At 38.4% G+C, this 13,521-nt stretch overlaps 3 protein-coding genes across 4 annotated transcripts in view; all 3 read right to left on the reverse strand.

Moving 5' to 3' along the window:
- Positions 1-14: 14 nt before the first annotated feature.
- Positions 15-1,709, reverse strand: LOC108048457 (probable G-protein coupled receptor CG31760). Its single transcript, XM_017129126.2, has one exon. It carries the CDS (start codon positions 1,707-1,709, stop codon positions 1,134-1,136), a length of 576 nt encoding a protein of 191 aa, XP_016984615.1. The 3' UTR covers positions 15-1,133.
- A 4-nt stretch (positions 1,710-1,713) lies between these two features.
- The window catches only part of LOC108048455 (probable G-protein coupled receptor CG31760), a 35,792-nt gene continuing 23,984 nt past the window's right edge, over positions 1,714-13,521 (reverse strand). The window contains exons 5-14 of the mRNA XM_017129123.2: positions 11,775-11,967; positions 10,604-11,006; positions 9,534-9,835; positions 8,747-8,900; positions 4,853-4,962; positions 4,651-4,795; positions 4,164-4,372; positions 2,575-2,824; positions 2,332-2,516; positions 1,714-1,818 (exon numbers count right to left, since the gene is read on the reverse strand). Coding sequence (XP_016984612.1) covers positions 1,776-1,818; positions 2,332-2,516; positions 2,575-2,824; positions 4,164-4,372; positions 4,651-4,795; positions 4,853-4,962; positions 8,747-8,900; positions 9,534-9,835; positions 10,604-11,006; positions 11,775-11,967 — 1,994 coding nt within the window. The 3' untranslated portion in view covers positions 1,714-1,775. The remainder of the gene's footprint in view (positions 1,819-2,331; positions 2,517-2,574; positions 2,825-4,163; positions 4,373-4,650; positions 4,796-4,852; positions 4,963-8,746; positions 8,901-9,533; positions 9,836-10,603; positions 11,007-11,774; positions 11,968-13,521) is intronic.
- LOC108048456 (uncharacterized protein DDB_G0286299) lies at positions 5,358-7,894 on the reverse strand. Of its 2 annotated transcripts, none has more exons than XM_017129124.1 (2): positions 6,469-7,894; positions 5,358-6,210 (listed from the first exon to the last, which is right to left on the reverse strand). In XM_017129124.1, exons 1-2 carry the CDS (start codon positions 7,841-7,843, stop codon positions 5,393-5,395), a joined length of 2,193 nt encoding a protein of 730 aa, XP_016984613.1. In that variant the 5' UTR covers positions 7,844-7,894; the 3' UTR covers positions 5,358-5,392. The 2 variants fall into 2 exon arrangements, with proteins under 2 accessions (XP_016984613.1, XP_016984614.1); XM_017129125.2 differs by having other exon boundaries at positions 5,996-6,210; positions 6,462-7,894.

Here is a 13,521-nt window from a genome sequence, read left to right on the forward strand (position 1 = left end):
TTCTTTGTCTTTGATCTTGTCATGTTGTTTCCATTACAATATTTTAATTTAACATTAACTTACTATATAAATATGTTATATTTTGTATTCAGTTATAATTTTCTTTTGTTTTTATGTTTGTATAATCTGAATACTTTTCATAATACGTATTGCCCAACTGTATGAAGAAGAATTGCGCGTCTGTTAACACTTTCTCATCTTAAAATAGTACGCTAAAATTTCAATTTATTCATGTATTATATCCGTATATATGCATATGTCATCTTGTACACTAAAATCGACTCTTTGCTAAGCTTAGGTGGTAATTTATAGCGATTATATGATGATGGAAATAATGTAAATTTAACTACAAAGCAAAGAATAATTTTCTATGAATGAGTGCAGAAAGAACAAGGAAAATACAATTTATTTCGCTAGGTGCATGAGAGATAAATGAGATTTGTTAATGCCAAGTCCCTAAGGGCTATCGATGTACTCTTTGAGTTCCATCAGACCATCTGGCTGTCTACCGTTCCCTATACAATTTCCTTCCGAACGAAGTGAGAAAAATTTGCTCAATGTTGATCCTTTTTTCAAAACCGATGGAGATCATGGATGATGGGAAAATGGTTTGGTGTAGGGTTAAAAAGCCAAATTTAAGCAGTTTAACATATACAGTAATAATGCGCTTATGCGGTAAGAAAGTTGAAGATGATGAGAAGCTTCTAAAAGTACTAATTCGTTAAGTGCGAAAACATAGGGCCAAATTCACGTTTAAACATATTTATTTTTGAGAAAATAACAGTTCAAATTAAACCGAAATAACATTTTAAATTAAAAAAAAATCATGAAATTAGATAATTAATTGGTGGGATATTTATAACAATTTCTTGTCCTTCGATTTAATTGAGAAGGCATTTGAAATATTTGACACAAGAAAATTATTGTTAATCTAAATTTAGCAGGAATTTAATGTAGTCTCTTCCGCATAAACGCATCTAATATTTAAACAACTTTGACAGACACATACACACAAACATTATTTAAGACTATATTAAACATTAAGCTGTTTATTTTTCGCTAACTGTTTGCTGTTGTTCTTAAGACTGTGTAAACAAAATCACAAGTTAAGCAGATCGGGGGTTGCGAATCCATCACACCACAATGGGGGTACGACCATCCAGGGTTTTGCTATCCGTCAGATTCGATGACAGCGAACAGGATGTGTTGTTCTCATCCTCGAGGACCTGCAGGTGATGCGGAGGACTATGCAGCTGCACCTGCTCGGTGATCGTGATGGCATCACTGCAGGACAGCATTGGTGACTCCAGAAACTGGGGCATCAGGAGAACACCGCTGGGATGAGCCGGCGAGGGGGTGTGAATGGCGTAGAGGGAGCTACTGGATGTGGAAGTGCCACTCGAAAGTGGCAGCAGTAGCTCCACATCCACCGGCGGCGATGGGCTGTTCACCTGGGTCACCATCGTCTCCTCCTCGCTGCTGGTCAGCTCATGCAACTGGGCCACCGTTTGGTGAATCCTCACGTGCTCCGCGTTATCCAGTTCGTTGAGTTGGTAGTACAGACTCAAACTATCATCCAAAATGGGCGCAAAGAGGCGGCGAAACTGTTCGATTAAGGCCGCCTCCTCTGATCCTGTCTGCTCTCCCTTTGGGGCAATCATCTCCTCCGATTCTGCTTCGTGGAAATTAAATTCAATGGCATCCTCCATCAAGTTGGCGATGCCCTGCCTCCCATCCACTTCTATTGAGCAATCTTTAACACTTCGTTGACCTCGTCAGACTTTGCCCTTGGGCGATTTTAATTTGGTTGGCGTGCCACTGGAAAACGTTTAAGATGAATACAAATAAAGTAACTAAAAATGAATAGATGTATTGGCCTCTTGGTATGGCTCTTTTTTAAAATACAAGTGATTAAGGAATTTCAATATAGTTTATAAGGAATGAAAAATTACAGACATTGTTCCATTTGTGATTAATATAATAATATCAACAACATGGTAACTTAAATATTTAACATTTTCCTTCCTGTACTTATGTTTTAGTTCACATTTAAAAAATGTTGTTCTATCTATAATATGTGGCTTAATAATACAGCCAATTTAATTTGATAGACCCTTGTAGGGGTTTTAAAAGAAGAAATCCTCTGCGACTAAGGAAGGTGCTTAATTTTTATAATGGATTAAATTCCAATCCCGCAAAAATTTGTATGTCGGAGCAAGAACTTTTCTTGGAATACTCATGAATGGGTGGCTGACATTTTGGTTCGGTTTTTGCGAAAGCAATATTATTTTGGATAATTGTATAATTAATGTTAATTTGTTTATGACTAACCTGGTCTCATCTTTGCCAGTTTGCGTTTGCGCCGTGGAAACCGTGTTCTTGCTATAGGGCGCTTGAAAAGAGGTTGACGTTATGGTAAAATATCCGCCCGGCTTTGGCTTCAGATGCCTGTTGTTCATCTGCATGTGCACAGTCTTCATGAACTCGATTTGGTGGGCCAACTTTTGGACTTGTTCCTGATGAAGAGTGAAATTTCATTATTGCTTAATTTATTCTCTGTAATTTACAGCTTACCTTAAGTTCCTCATTCTCCTGATATAGGTCAGGCGACTCTTCTGGAACCAGTCCCACACCATTTAGGGAAAAGGAAGCTGTTATGCTCCTCACCTTGGCCTTCTGATCCCACTTGTCGCCCTGTCCCTTAAAAACCCGCAAAATTTTTGGCCCAAAAACAAGGGCAATGGTGGTGGTCGTCGAAAGTTGGGTGCGCACAAATCCCAGCATATATTTGTAATCGGGTCCGGCGTTCGGAAAGAGCATAACACTGTTGGGAATGAAAAAAAAAAACAAAAAATTAAAATATAGGATTTTCAATAAAGAAAAATGGCTAAGGGCTGATTTCTCGATGTCATGTTAAAATTCTTGTTTGTAATCTTTGTGAAAAAGTTAACATAAAGTCTAATTTTTGGGAAACAGAACATGGTTTTCTCTATATCATGTTTAATTTTTTAACAACAAATATGTACATATATTTTAAAGACATTTGTAGGCACTGAAGCCAAGCCTAAAAAAAACATGTGTAAACTTTTCTTCGTCATTTTCGTTTTGCCGTCCGAAAAATACTAGCTTCTAGTTAGGGGTTTACATTCAGAAAAATCTAACATTATATTATATTTAGAAATAAAATGTTTCAGAAATAGCAGTTTCAAAGTTTCAAAGAAGCATATCAATTTCTTGAAAGTTAGATGAAATTCGTATATATTTAAGTTTAATTATTTTCTTCTTTCACACTATCTCTTTTTTTATCCACAAAAGAATTCTGAAAAAATATTCCGACACCTTTTGTAGAACAGCCAATTACGGCTAACTACAATACTAACCCAACCCGATTGGAATTGGTTAAGGTGCGTGGGCCACCAAGTTTTCGAACAAATTGCATTAATTATAAGGACTTCATCAAAGGGATTTCCGTTGCGAAACGCATGAAGCCAGCAGACAACTTGAAACCGGGGAGAATGCCCAGGAATGTCTATGTAAACAAAGCGACAGACAGATGGAAGCCCGTTCATACGGGTCCGGGATGCGAGTCCTTACAGGCGAACAAAAAGGATTACAACGCGGGCACGAGCGCGCACAAAGCAAAGGAATTTAATTAAAAGCGGGCCGCGTAAGACGGGCAGCTTTGCATTCCCTAATGGACGCGACGCGTGCTCCACTCCGTGGATTACCAAACAAGTGTCAACTGTTATAATTCAATTCTGGACGGAAAGGAGCTTCGTCAGTTGGGGATTTCCATTTAGATCAAAACAAGCAAAAGGGAATATTTAATCAATTTTAACTCGTCGGTTCTTAATTTAAGTAAATAGAAAGCTTTAAAATAAACAAAACAATAACTGCAACGTTTAAAAAAACTTAAACTTAATAAAACATTTTAAATAATAATATTATGTTATTGAATTACTCGAGGTCATACGTTGGTTATATTTTAATTTCTTCTATAACAACGATTTATTCCAATTAACTTTCATCACACTTACACTCCCTGGGGAGTGAACCCGACTAGTCACCGCTTTTCATCGTTTGCATTTTTTTCAGCTTAATACAATTCGTCACTATGTGGACTGCCGTTCACAGTGACTTAACTATTTTTAGAGTACACTTACTGAAACACCACCATGGCGATATTGACGAGGGCTATGTTGTAGATGGCATACGAGATCAGCCGCGCCTCGTTATAAAGACTCTCCGCATTCCGCACGTTATAGCAAACCCGGATTCCCCAGGCCAAAAAGAATACTTCTCCGATGGCCAAACTGTGATCCCACCAATTGTAAGAACACTGCTTGAACTTCAAACGACTCTGGTCTAAGATCTTAAATAGGGATATACATTAAAATGTTGAGAAATATTAACCATAATAATAGCAATTGATAGTAATCAAAATGTTAAGTTTATCTTAGTTAATAGGTATTCAAGTATAATACTATCATCAACGTCGATAAAAAAGTTGCCAAATGGTTTCTTAGTATGTAATTTAAGGCATTTCAAATTTAATAAGAGTGAAAGCAAACCTCAGCAATCCGCAGTTCATATATCCGTGCTGATGTTTTTTATGTTGAAGTATTCTATATTTCGATTTCGATTACTTACTACTTCAGCGTTGGGCGTGGCCGAAATGGTCCAAGTTCCCAAGTAGATGAGCATAACCAATAGAATGGGTACCATCCACTGCAGAAGTTGCTGGTCATTTAGTTTTATTTTGTGTGCCGACTTGACGCGATATGTCAAAGAAACGCTGTAAATCAAGTTAATGATCAGAAGAAGTTAATAGTCAATTTAAAGCTAGTCCTACCGCCATGTTTTCATAAGCAGCGAGGTGTAGGTGATGCAGAAACCCATGTGTCGCGTCCATTTGGTTGCAATGCACCAAGTAGTATCCAAATAGGGAAATATGGCTACCATCTAAAAATAATAATTTAGGATATTACTTAACACAAAACTAGGCCATGAAAAGATTCAGCACGAGAAAGAGATCAACAAATATTAATAAGTTTTAAAAAACAACATTGGCCTATAAAAAAAGGTGTTGTTTTGACTCGCATGATATCTCTAATCTCAAAAACCATATCTTTCCAGTAACCAGTTAAAATAACCAGTTATCTTTCCAAAAACATATGATCGGAACAACATTAATAATAATAATTAAAAAACCGAAATGTATTTTTTTTTAGGTTTTGTGTTAAGCATGAACTTTTTCAAAGCCGCGTAGACTACGCGTACACTGAGTATTATACAATAAATTTTGTTTAGTAACCACATTTTGTTTATTATACATTTAATTTTTATATATAGTTTATAATTTAGAATTGCAAAATTAAATTTACTGCAGCTTTTAACCATTTTCTGTATCCGATGGCCGCCTTTCTGCCTTTTTCCGGTCACCACCCCCTACGCCTTCTTCCAAGTCCGATGGCCTTCGATCTTCCTTTTTATCCGAAGGACTCAAGCACATCTCGCAGTTCTCCATATCCGGCGAATACTCCTCGATCTGGATGGTGGTCTCAAAAAATCTGTATCGCTTGTGGATGAGGGTGGTGGCCTCCTCGAGGATCAGCTGGGGATCGGCGTCCTTCGAAATGGCCAGGTGGGCGGACAAGGCGATCTTATTGATGGACAAAGCCCAAATCCTCAGGTTATGGACGTGCTCTACGCCCGGAATTGAGAGAAATGTTCGCTTCACCTCCTCGTAGTCCATGAAGTCCGGTGTTGCCTCCATCAGGACCATGAGTACGTCCTTTAAGATTTTAAATGTGACCACAAGAACCAGCACCGAGAAGAGGAACGTGCAAACGGAGTCCATGAAGGCCCAATCCGGCTTGAAGAATATGATCAATGCGGCCACAAAAACCCCAACGCTCTGGAGGAGATCCCCTATCACATGGATCAAAGCCGCCCGCACGTTGATGTTCTGTTCTCCCTTCACAGAAAACTGAGCAGACACCGATCTTCCCACCATTACGTGATCCTGCGATCCAATCGCCATCGATCGCCTTAATGTTCCCGGGGAAAAGTGCGAGTGACCATGGTTCAACTGCACCGCCATTATTATGTTAAATAGTATGGCCAATGCCGAGGTGATCAGCATTATCTTGGCCTCCAGATCGAAATCTTGGTGTACCCACCGCATAATGGCCATATACACAAGGATGCCTGCGATGGGATCGGAGGTTAAATATCGAAAATAAGGGGTAAAGAATTTCAAAAACAATCAAGGACTTTTTTCAGCCACTTGTATTTATATAGTAGTTTTTTGTAAAACAAAAAATATTTAATTGCAGTTTGAATAATGGGAGTTTCGAAGTGAGTTGGATTTTTTTTGTGGAAAATCTGATAATGGCTGCCATTGCAAGTATAATTAGTGTATTGTTAGGAGAATGTGATCTTCCGGGGACAATATTTACCATTCACCTGTGACAACCCAGATAAAGAACACGGATATCATGGCCCCAATGACCTCTGCCCGATACCATCCGAAGTTCAGACGCTCCGACGAGGGTCTTCCAGCCAAGTACAGTGCAAACAGGGAGATGAGGAACGAGGCCAGGTCGGTAAGCAAATGGGCAGCATCCGTGGCGATGGCCAGACTATTGGAAATGACTCCCCCGACAATCTCGATGATCATGAAGATGGTACACAGAAAGCAGGCGGTTATTAGTTTCCGTTTGGCGACCTTATCCGAACCCGTTTGCTGCGAATCCCTAAAATGGCAGTGATCTTGCCATTTCGTGGTGATATGCGAATGCCCCGTGATTGTTAGAGTTCTTTGCGAATCGGTATTAACACGCTTTTTTTGTTCCGCATTTTCTGCAGAAATTTCTCTGGGATTTTCTCCTGATTTCCCATCGATATTCTCATTTTTTTGTGCGAATTTCAGGGCTGAATTCGGAGGAGGACTTCCTAATGATACTTTCTCGGGAGATGTCCTAGTATCTACATCTTCAGGAGGTTGATTGTTTGTCGTTTGATTGTTTGTTTCATTTTCTGCAGCATAATTTAGATTACGATGAAATGGAACCTTTAAAATATTTATGTACCTATGCTTGTCTTCATTGTCGGAACGTGGCTTCGCCTGCACTTCATCCTCAGTCTTTTTGGTGGTAGAAGAAATCGGATTGGCTTTTATGACTATTGGCGTTGGCCTCTTCCAAGACTTAGGCTTGGAGGCCTCCTCAATTTTTTTTAATTTATCAAGAAACTCAGCCGATTCATCTCCTGATTCCTCATCACTTAATTGATTTTGATTGGTTTCTCCAGTTTTTGATTTTGAATATCCATAGTGATCTGTTCGTATTAGACTTTCGTTTGAAGTTTCTGTGGAAGATTTGCTTTTAGTCGTTGCACCTGTTTTGAGATTATTTTCTGTGACCTCCGCTAATGAAATTTTGGTAGTAGGATTGACCGCGTTACTTCTGGTCGAAACGGCTTCAGTTGGATTCCTTGTCCAGGAAAACCTCTTTATGAACAGCGCAGCCCAGCTGTCATCGCTATCCAGTTCTTTTTTATCAGTGCTTGACTTTTTAACTTTTTTACGATTTTCACAGGTTTGCGATCCTTGTTCGGCTTGGTCTTTTTGTATTATTCTTCGGGTTGACTTTTTTTTTAGTTCACCCTTCTCAGGGGAATCTTGCACCTCAAAGTGACGTCTACTTGTCCCCGGTCTTTCGTCAATATCGGGAATTTTTACCATTTCCTTCAGCGCATCCTGCAAGTCCTCCTCATCATCTTCCGCAGAATCTGTATCTTTTGAGTTCCCATCTTGTTTCTTTGGTGAAGTATTGCTCATAGTTCTTTCGTATCAATGTACAAAACTATTTTGGAATTTTAATTTGTTCATTTTGACTAGAAAATCGGGTACAGTATTATTGCCGCACAACTCTTTCAGTTCCTTTTCTATTTCCACCTCTTAACCTATTTGTCGTTATTGTTTGTAACTACGTGTGTTAGCATTGTGTTTGTTTTTTCAGGAGAGGGTCCTTGTTTTATATGTCCACTGGGTGGCTTAGCATTGTTGGTTAGCTAATGTTGGCCACATAATTGCCAACCAGCGAGAGGGGAATAGGAAGACGAAAGTTTTCTTTAGGTAAACAATGCATACTCTTTTTGAGATTAAATCATAACATTTTTATTTTCATTGTATTTGTAAATTCACTATTTTTTTAAATTGCCTTTCAGCATTAGTACAAATAAAATAAGTGGCTCTAAAGTCCCCATCTTTTACACTCTTTACTAAATTACGCGAAGAACAGTTTCAAAAGTATTCCAATCCGAAAACGTACACTTCGTTTAAAAGATATTTAAATAAATATAATAATTTTATTAATAAGCTCAATAAAAACAAACCGCGATAAAGTAAAGAAAATATTACTCATCCGCCATGTTGGACCGTCAAACCTTGAATACCCTTTCGACAAGTAAGTGCTTAAAAGCCGCATTTAAAAACCCATAAGTGGGACTTTTATGTTGTGGATTGTTCGCAGATTCCTTTACCGCCAGAAATAAGAGTGGGATAAGAGCCAAGCCGGGTACACATGTGGGTTAATTATGAATGAGCGCGTGCCGGCCACGTTGGGCCTTTTGTCGCATTAGCAACATTGTTTTCAAATGGCCTTTGTGTGTTCAGCTCCCCCTGCGCCTTCAACCGCTTTAATGGGTTAAGAGCGTCGCCCCAAATGACCCGGGTACTCACCTCCAGATACATGATGGCGCAGCCGATGAGCGTGATCATCAGGAAGATGGGGCTGGCCACCTTGAACACCTTGACGCGACGATGCCGGAAGAGATAGCCGGCAAGGACAAAGGTGCCGCAGGCACAGCCAATGGATATGGTCAACAGGGATATTCTAAGGGAAAGAAAGGCATTGGCATGGAAGATACTTAGTTTTGATGTCACTTAACAAACACCAGTGATGGGAACTATAATCACTTAAATTAGACAGACATTAGAAAACAAGTGTCCTAACTAACTAACTAAGAGATTCCTGATACTTAGTGCCAAATTAATAGTATGTTGCCTAATTTAAACGTAAATTTGATAAAAATCAACCAATCAGAAATAAATTCCATATAGGGACAAACACGATTGTTACTTTATTTTTGGTTTGCCGTGCCAATGGAATTGCAAATGGCGCCCTCTGTTCGTGGAATATTTTATCTTGAATTGGTTAAAAGAATAATGGGTATTTCATAGTCTTGCTACTCGACTATACCGTTTCTTCTTGTGTTGTTAAATCATTTTTCAATTTGCCAATTAAATTGTCTTAAATATTTTGTTGATAAAAGAACATTTACATTCGAAAATCTTATTTTACAATTTCATAAGTTTAGTTTTTCAACCAATTTCATTGCACCCATCCTTATTTTGTTACTAAGAAGTTCCATTTAACACCTTTTGCAATACCTCGCAGTAAACGTAGCACTATAGTTTAAGCTCCCCCCATCACTGGCAATCAAGGATAATAATCACGGATACCCACCTGAACGGCCAGTGGTAGTTGGCCAGACATGGCTCCGGACCCGTGCACGTGTCGCAGCCGGGGGCGCAGGCCAAACACTTGAAGACGTCCGTGTAGTAATTGCTTATATTGTCCTGCTGCTCCTGCCAGGCAATCTCCATGATGGTGCCGTTGAATCCGTCCGGATGCCGCAGCGAGTAGAATCCCGCGCGGCAGAGGCACTGGTAGGATCCCCTGGCCCAGCTGCTGCTCCCGCTCAAGGTGGTCAGTAGTTTTCCCCCGGTTATTGTCGGAGCCTCTGCACTCGGCTGACGGTAGTCACACTGCCAAAAGGCAAACAAATACACTCAGGTTATTCAACCGCAGCAGGTAAAATCAATTAAAGTTGAACAAAATATAGGCTTTTCGGACCATTTTTATCAATATTAAATGGTTGCCTTTATATACAAATAAATATATTGTAATTTGCTTAAATGAAATCAGAGTAGAGTTATTGTTAAGAGGGTGAGATGGCCTTATCAAATAACAAGCTATATAAAGAATACTTTTCCTTGAAGATATTAAAGACACAAAGATGAGTCAAATTTGGAATTTGGTTAGGAAAAATGAAGCTTTATCGCTTTTCAGACCAATTTGTCGACCGGGCCTATGTCTAGGTATCTGATACTTCATCGATTTTTATAAAATAAAAAATGTAAGTTTGAAATCGTAAAAAATACCATTAAAATAAAATATCTTCAGTTTTATGTTTATATGTTAAAAATTGTAATTATTTTTATTATTGTCCTATTTAAGCTTTATCCAAATAGTTATAAAACTGTATTTGGAAAAACAGGAAGACAGGCGGACGATAAAAATAAGGAACGATGTTCTTTACTGCTTTGTCAAATTTGTTTATGACATTATAAGAGTGTATAACAATTTATTTAAAAATTTGTAAGGGTGTTCAAATGTATTAAATTAAGTGACTATTTAAACTTTGAACCCTTTTAGAAATGCAATTTTAGTACAGACTACATATATTTTTGGACCGAAAGAAAATCAGGGCTATTTATTAATTCAAACCCTTTATGAAGCTTCGAATCACTCACCACCATGGAGGTGCGATGACATTTGTGGGAGCTGTGGAAGGCCTGCAGATCGTTGATGGTGCCCTCAAGGACTCCCATCCTGCCGCCCAGGAATGGTAGCCTCCGCGTCGTCGACCGGAGCTGTTGCTGCAGCTGCTGCATTTTCTGGCGCCGACTGCCGAACTGGTAGGGCTCCGCCTCGCACTGGTTAACCCGCAGCGTGGACACGTCGATGTCGATGCTGATGAAGCCCCTCAGCCCGTGGCGCCCAATCGGCGGGATGGCGATGCTGTAGGACACCAGCCAGCGGCTGAGGGAGCACGAGAAGTACGGAAAGGTCCACCAGCCCTTGTAGTAGTTGTTGGGCGGACTGGGCGCGAATTTCGGCGAGCGGAGGGTGGGTGAGGAGGTCTCATCGTCGAACCTGTGCAGGAGATTCAAAATGAATACAGGCGGTGAAGGAGGAGGGCGTGGCAGTGTTGTCTCTTTAGCTCATAGCTAATATAATATATTGATAAATATTTTGAATTAGTTTTTAGCATTTAACTTATTGTTTGCTTTCTTGTGATTAAATTTTTACAGAAGTCAATATATTTAGATATCGATATAACTACAAGCTTAGTTTGAAATTACAAAGAAAGTATTATTATCGCATAACAAGACGTAAGCTTAAGAAGTCAATAGAGCTTTGTAAAATTAAGTTAACGAGAATAAAATAGTTGATATTGTTTTTTATATTTAAACGAATTTTATATTGCATTTTTAGTAAGTTAAATTGATCTGAATTTAAATGGAAATTCATTTAAATTCATGCTCATTTAGATGTTCAAACCGAACGTTAATGATTTTGGTGTACATTAAATGTATTTCAAAACCAAAAAATTGTATTTAAAGTTTTGGTGGCCTCAAAGTTTCTTACAAATTACGTATACAAGTTAACATAACTTTAAGACCACACCTTATGTGCACCAAAACGCGTAGTATAAGCGGTTGAGAGTAGACCTTAAAATCTTCATAGAAATTTTAGTCGATCTATTACTTGTAGACTACTAAGCTAAAGTAAAATTCCCAATAATTACTTAGAAATTAAATTCATTTCCTTCCAACTTCTCTAATATGTTCTTGGAATTTGTATATAAGTGTTTGTGGATCCAATCTAAAATTCAGCCAACACTGGACTTTTGGTACCTACCAGGGATAGCTGCCTGCGGGTTTTTTGCCAATCTGCAGACCGTCATCGTCGTAACGCTGCGTTTCCGCCTGAGCCCCCTTCACCCACCAAACATACGACTGAACTGCTCCATTCGTCAGATTTAGGGCCAAAATACGGGCCCCGGTTATAAAGTCATCTGTGAGCAGTCCCTTGGCCAAAGCATCAGACAATCCTGTAAATGAAAAGAGACATTCAGGCTGAAATCTAGCATTCTGGGTCAAATAAGCAAAATGTTATTTCAATAATTGGTGGCGGAAATTAAATGAAAGCACGCACAAATTAATTAAAAGTCGTACTTGCATTTCGCTCGAAAACGAATTGGTCGTATCACTTCACTGCTCGTAATTGCTGATTACAGCGTACAAATTGCCAGACTTTAATTATTTATGGCAAAAGGGTTGGAGCTCTCATTTTCGGCCTGCCATCATTTCAAGTGCCCAATGGGAAACGCGATTACATTGTTGATTTTTCTGCCCAGACGTGTTTCGTTTGATTACATTCTCCGCTAATTACATATTATTTTTTTTAGCAATGTTAGCAAATTTGATGTTACCAACTTAATTACTGTCATATATTGCAATCCATGTTAAGTATTTTTATATTCCACATAACTGTTGTAGTTAATCTGCTCTATTTCATATCAAACAGCCTAAAAATATCGACAAATCTTAGTAAGCGCTAGTAAACTCAAATTCAAAGACCCTGTATTCCAAGTTTCTACAAAACAATAGTTCAAATTTGTTTGTATTCTCATTTGTTTTTCTATACCAAAAATTAATTTTCAGCCTCCAATAATTCAGCTAAATTAAGAAGCTGCTCTTGTTTTTACATTTCTTAGGAAAATGAACTTTAAAATGCGGTTACTAGAAAATGTAAATTCAATTGAAAATGCAGTTCATTGTGACAAACAATAACAGCAGATAAGACATTTTAAGTCTGAAGTAAGTATGGAATGGAATAAGAATTTTAATAGTCGAATTCAAATTAAACATAAGTCCCTAGATAATTAAAACACCTAAAACCAAATCTGACGATTTCGTTAAAATCTAATTAGAGCCAAAACTGTGAGAACCGGTAAACACTTGATAAAGGCGTTTTATAAAATAATAGTTTGTATTATAGTTAAAAAGAAATATAAACTTCGGCTACCGAAATTGATTATCTTTATTGTTAGTCAAACATAAATAAAAAGTTGTCTTTATTTTTTTAGCTTTATTTATACCGTTTATTAATACCCGTCAACAACAATTGCTCTTGATTTGTTAATTAAAACGGAATTTTAATTAAATAAATTTTGAAATGTGGCCGACTTCACTTGTGTGGGTGTAAAATGCGAGCGCAATAATTATGCATGTGCAATTAAATGTGTTAATCGCGTTACGAAGACTACCGCATTGTTAAACCATCGCGATGCAATTTCAGAAACTTTAAGCGCTTAACGCAGAACATCTGTTATTGTTATTGCGACCTTGAAACAGTCATTAAAAGCCGCAGCTGTTGTTGCAGCTGTGCTTTCGGCCTTGGTGAAAGTGTCAACCCAACAACAATGATTAATATGCGCGGCAGGACATCAGAGGCCTTCTCATTCTTCGCCTTTCCCTCTCGCTCTCGCTTTATCCCTTGCGAGTGTGGGTGTATGTAAGTGTGTGTGGGCGGTGACTGTCAAAAGCTAATATTTTTGCAAAACCCACCCGCCCATTGCTTTCAGTGGTGACAAGTTTTCAGA

This window comes from Drosophila rhopaloa, unplaced genomic scaffold (genome assembly GCF_018152115.1).
Source record: "Drosophila rhopaloa isolate 14029-0021.01 unplaced genomic scaffold, ASM1815211v1 contig_2, whole genome shotgun sequence".
NCBI classification, from domain to species: domain Eukaryota; kingdom Metazoa; phylum Arthropoda; class Insecta; order Diptera; family Drosophilidae; genus Drosophila; species Drosophila rhopaloa.

Coding starts and splice junctions, on each gene's coding strand:
- LOC108048457 (XM_017129126.2), bottom strand. CDS start 1,709: ATGGAGGATGCCATTGAATTTAATTTCCACGAAGCAGAATCGGAGGAG.
- LOC108048456 (XM_017129124.1), bottom strand. CDS start 7,843: ATGAGCAATACTTCACCAAAGAAACAAGATGGGAACTCAAAAGATACA. Junction 6,211..6,468: donor CTTTATCTGGGTTGTCACAG/GTGAATGGTAAA, acceptor ATCCCATCGCAG/GCATCCTTGTGTATATGGCC.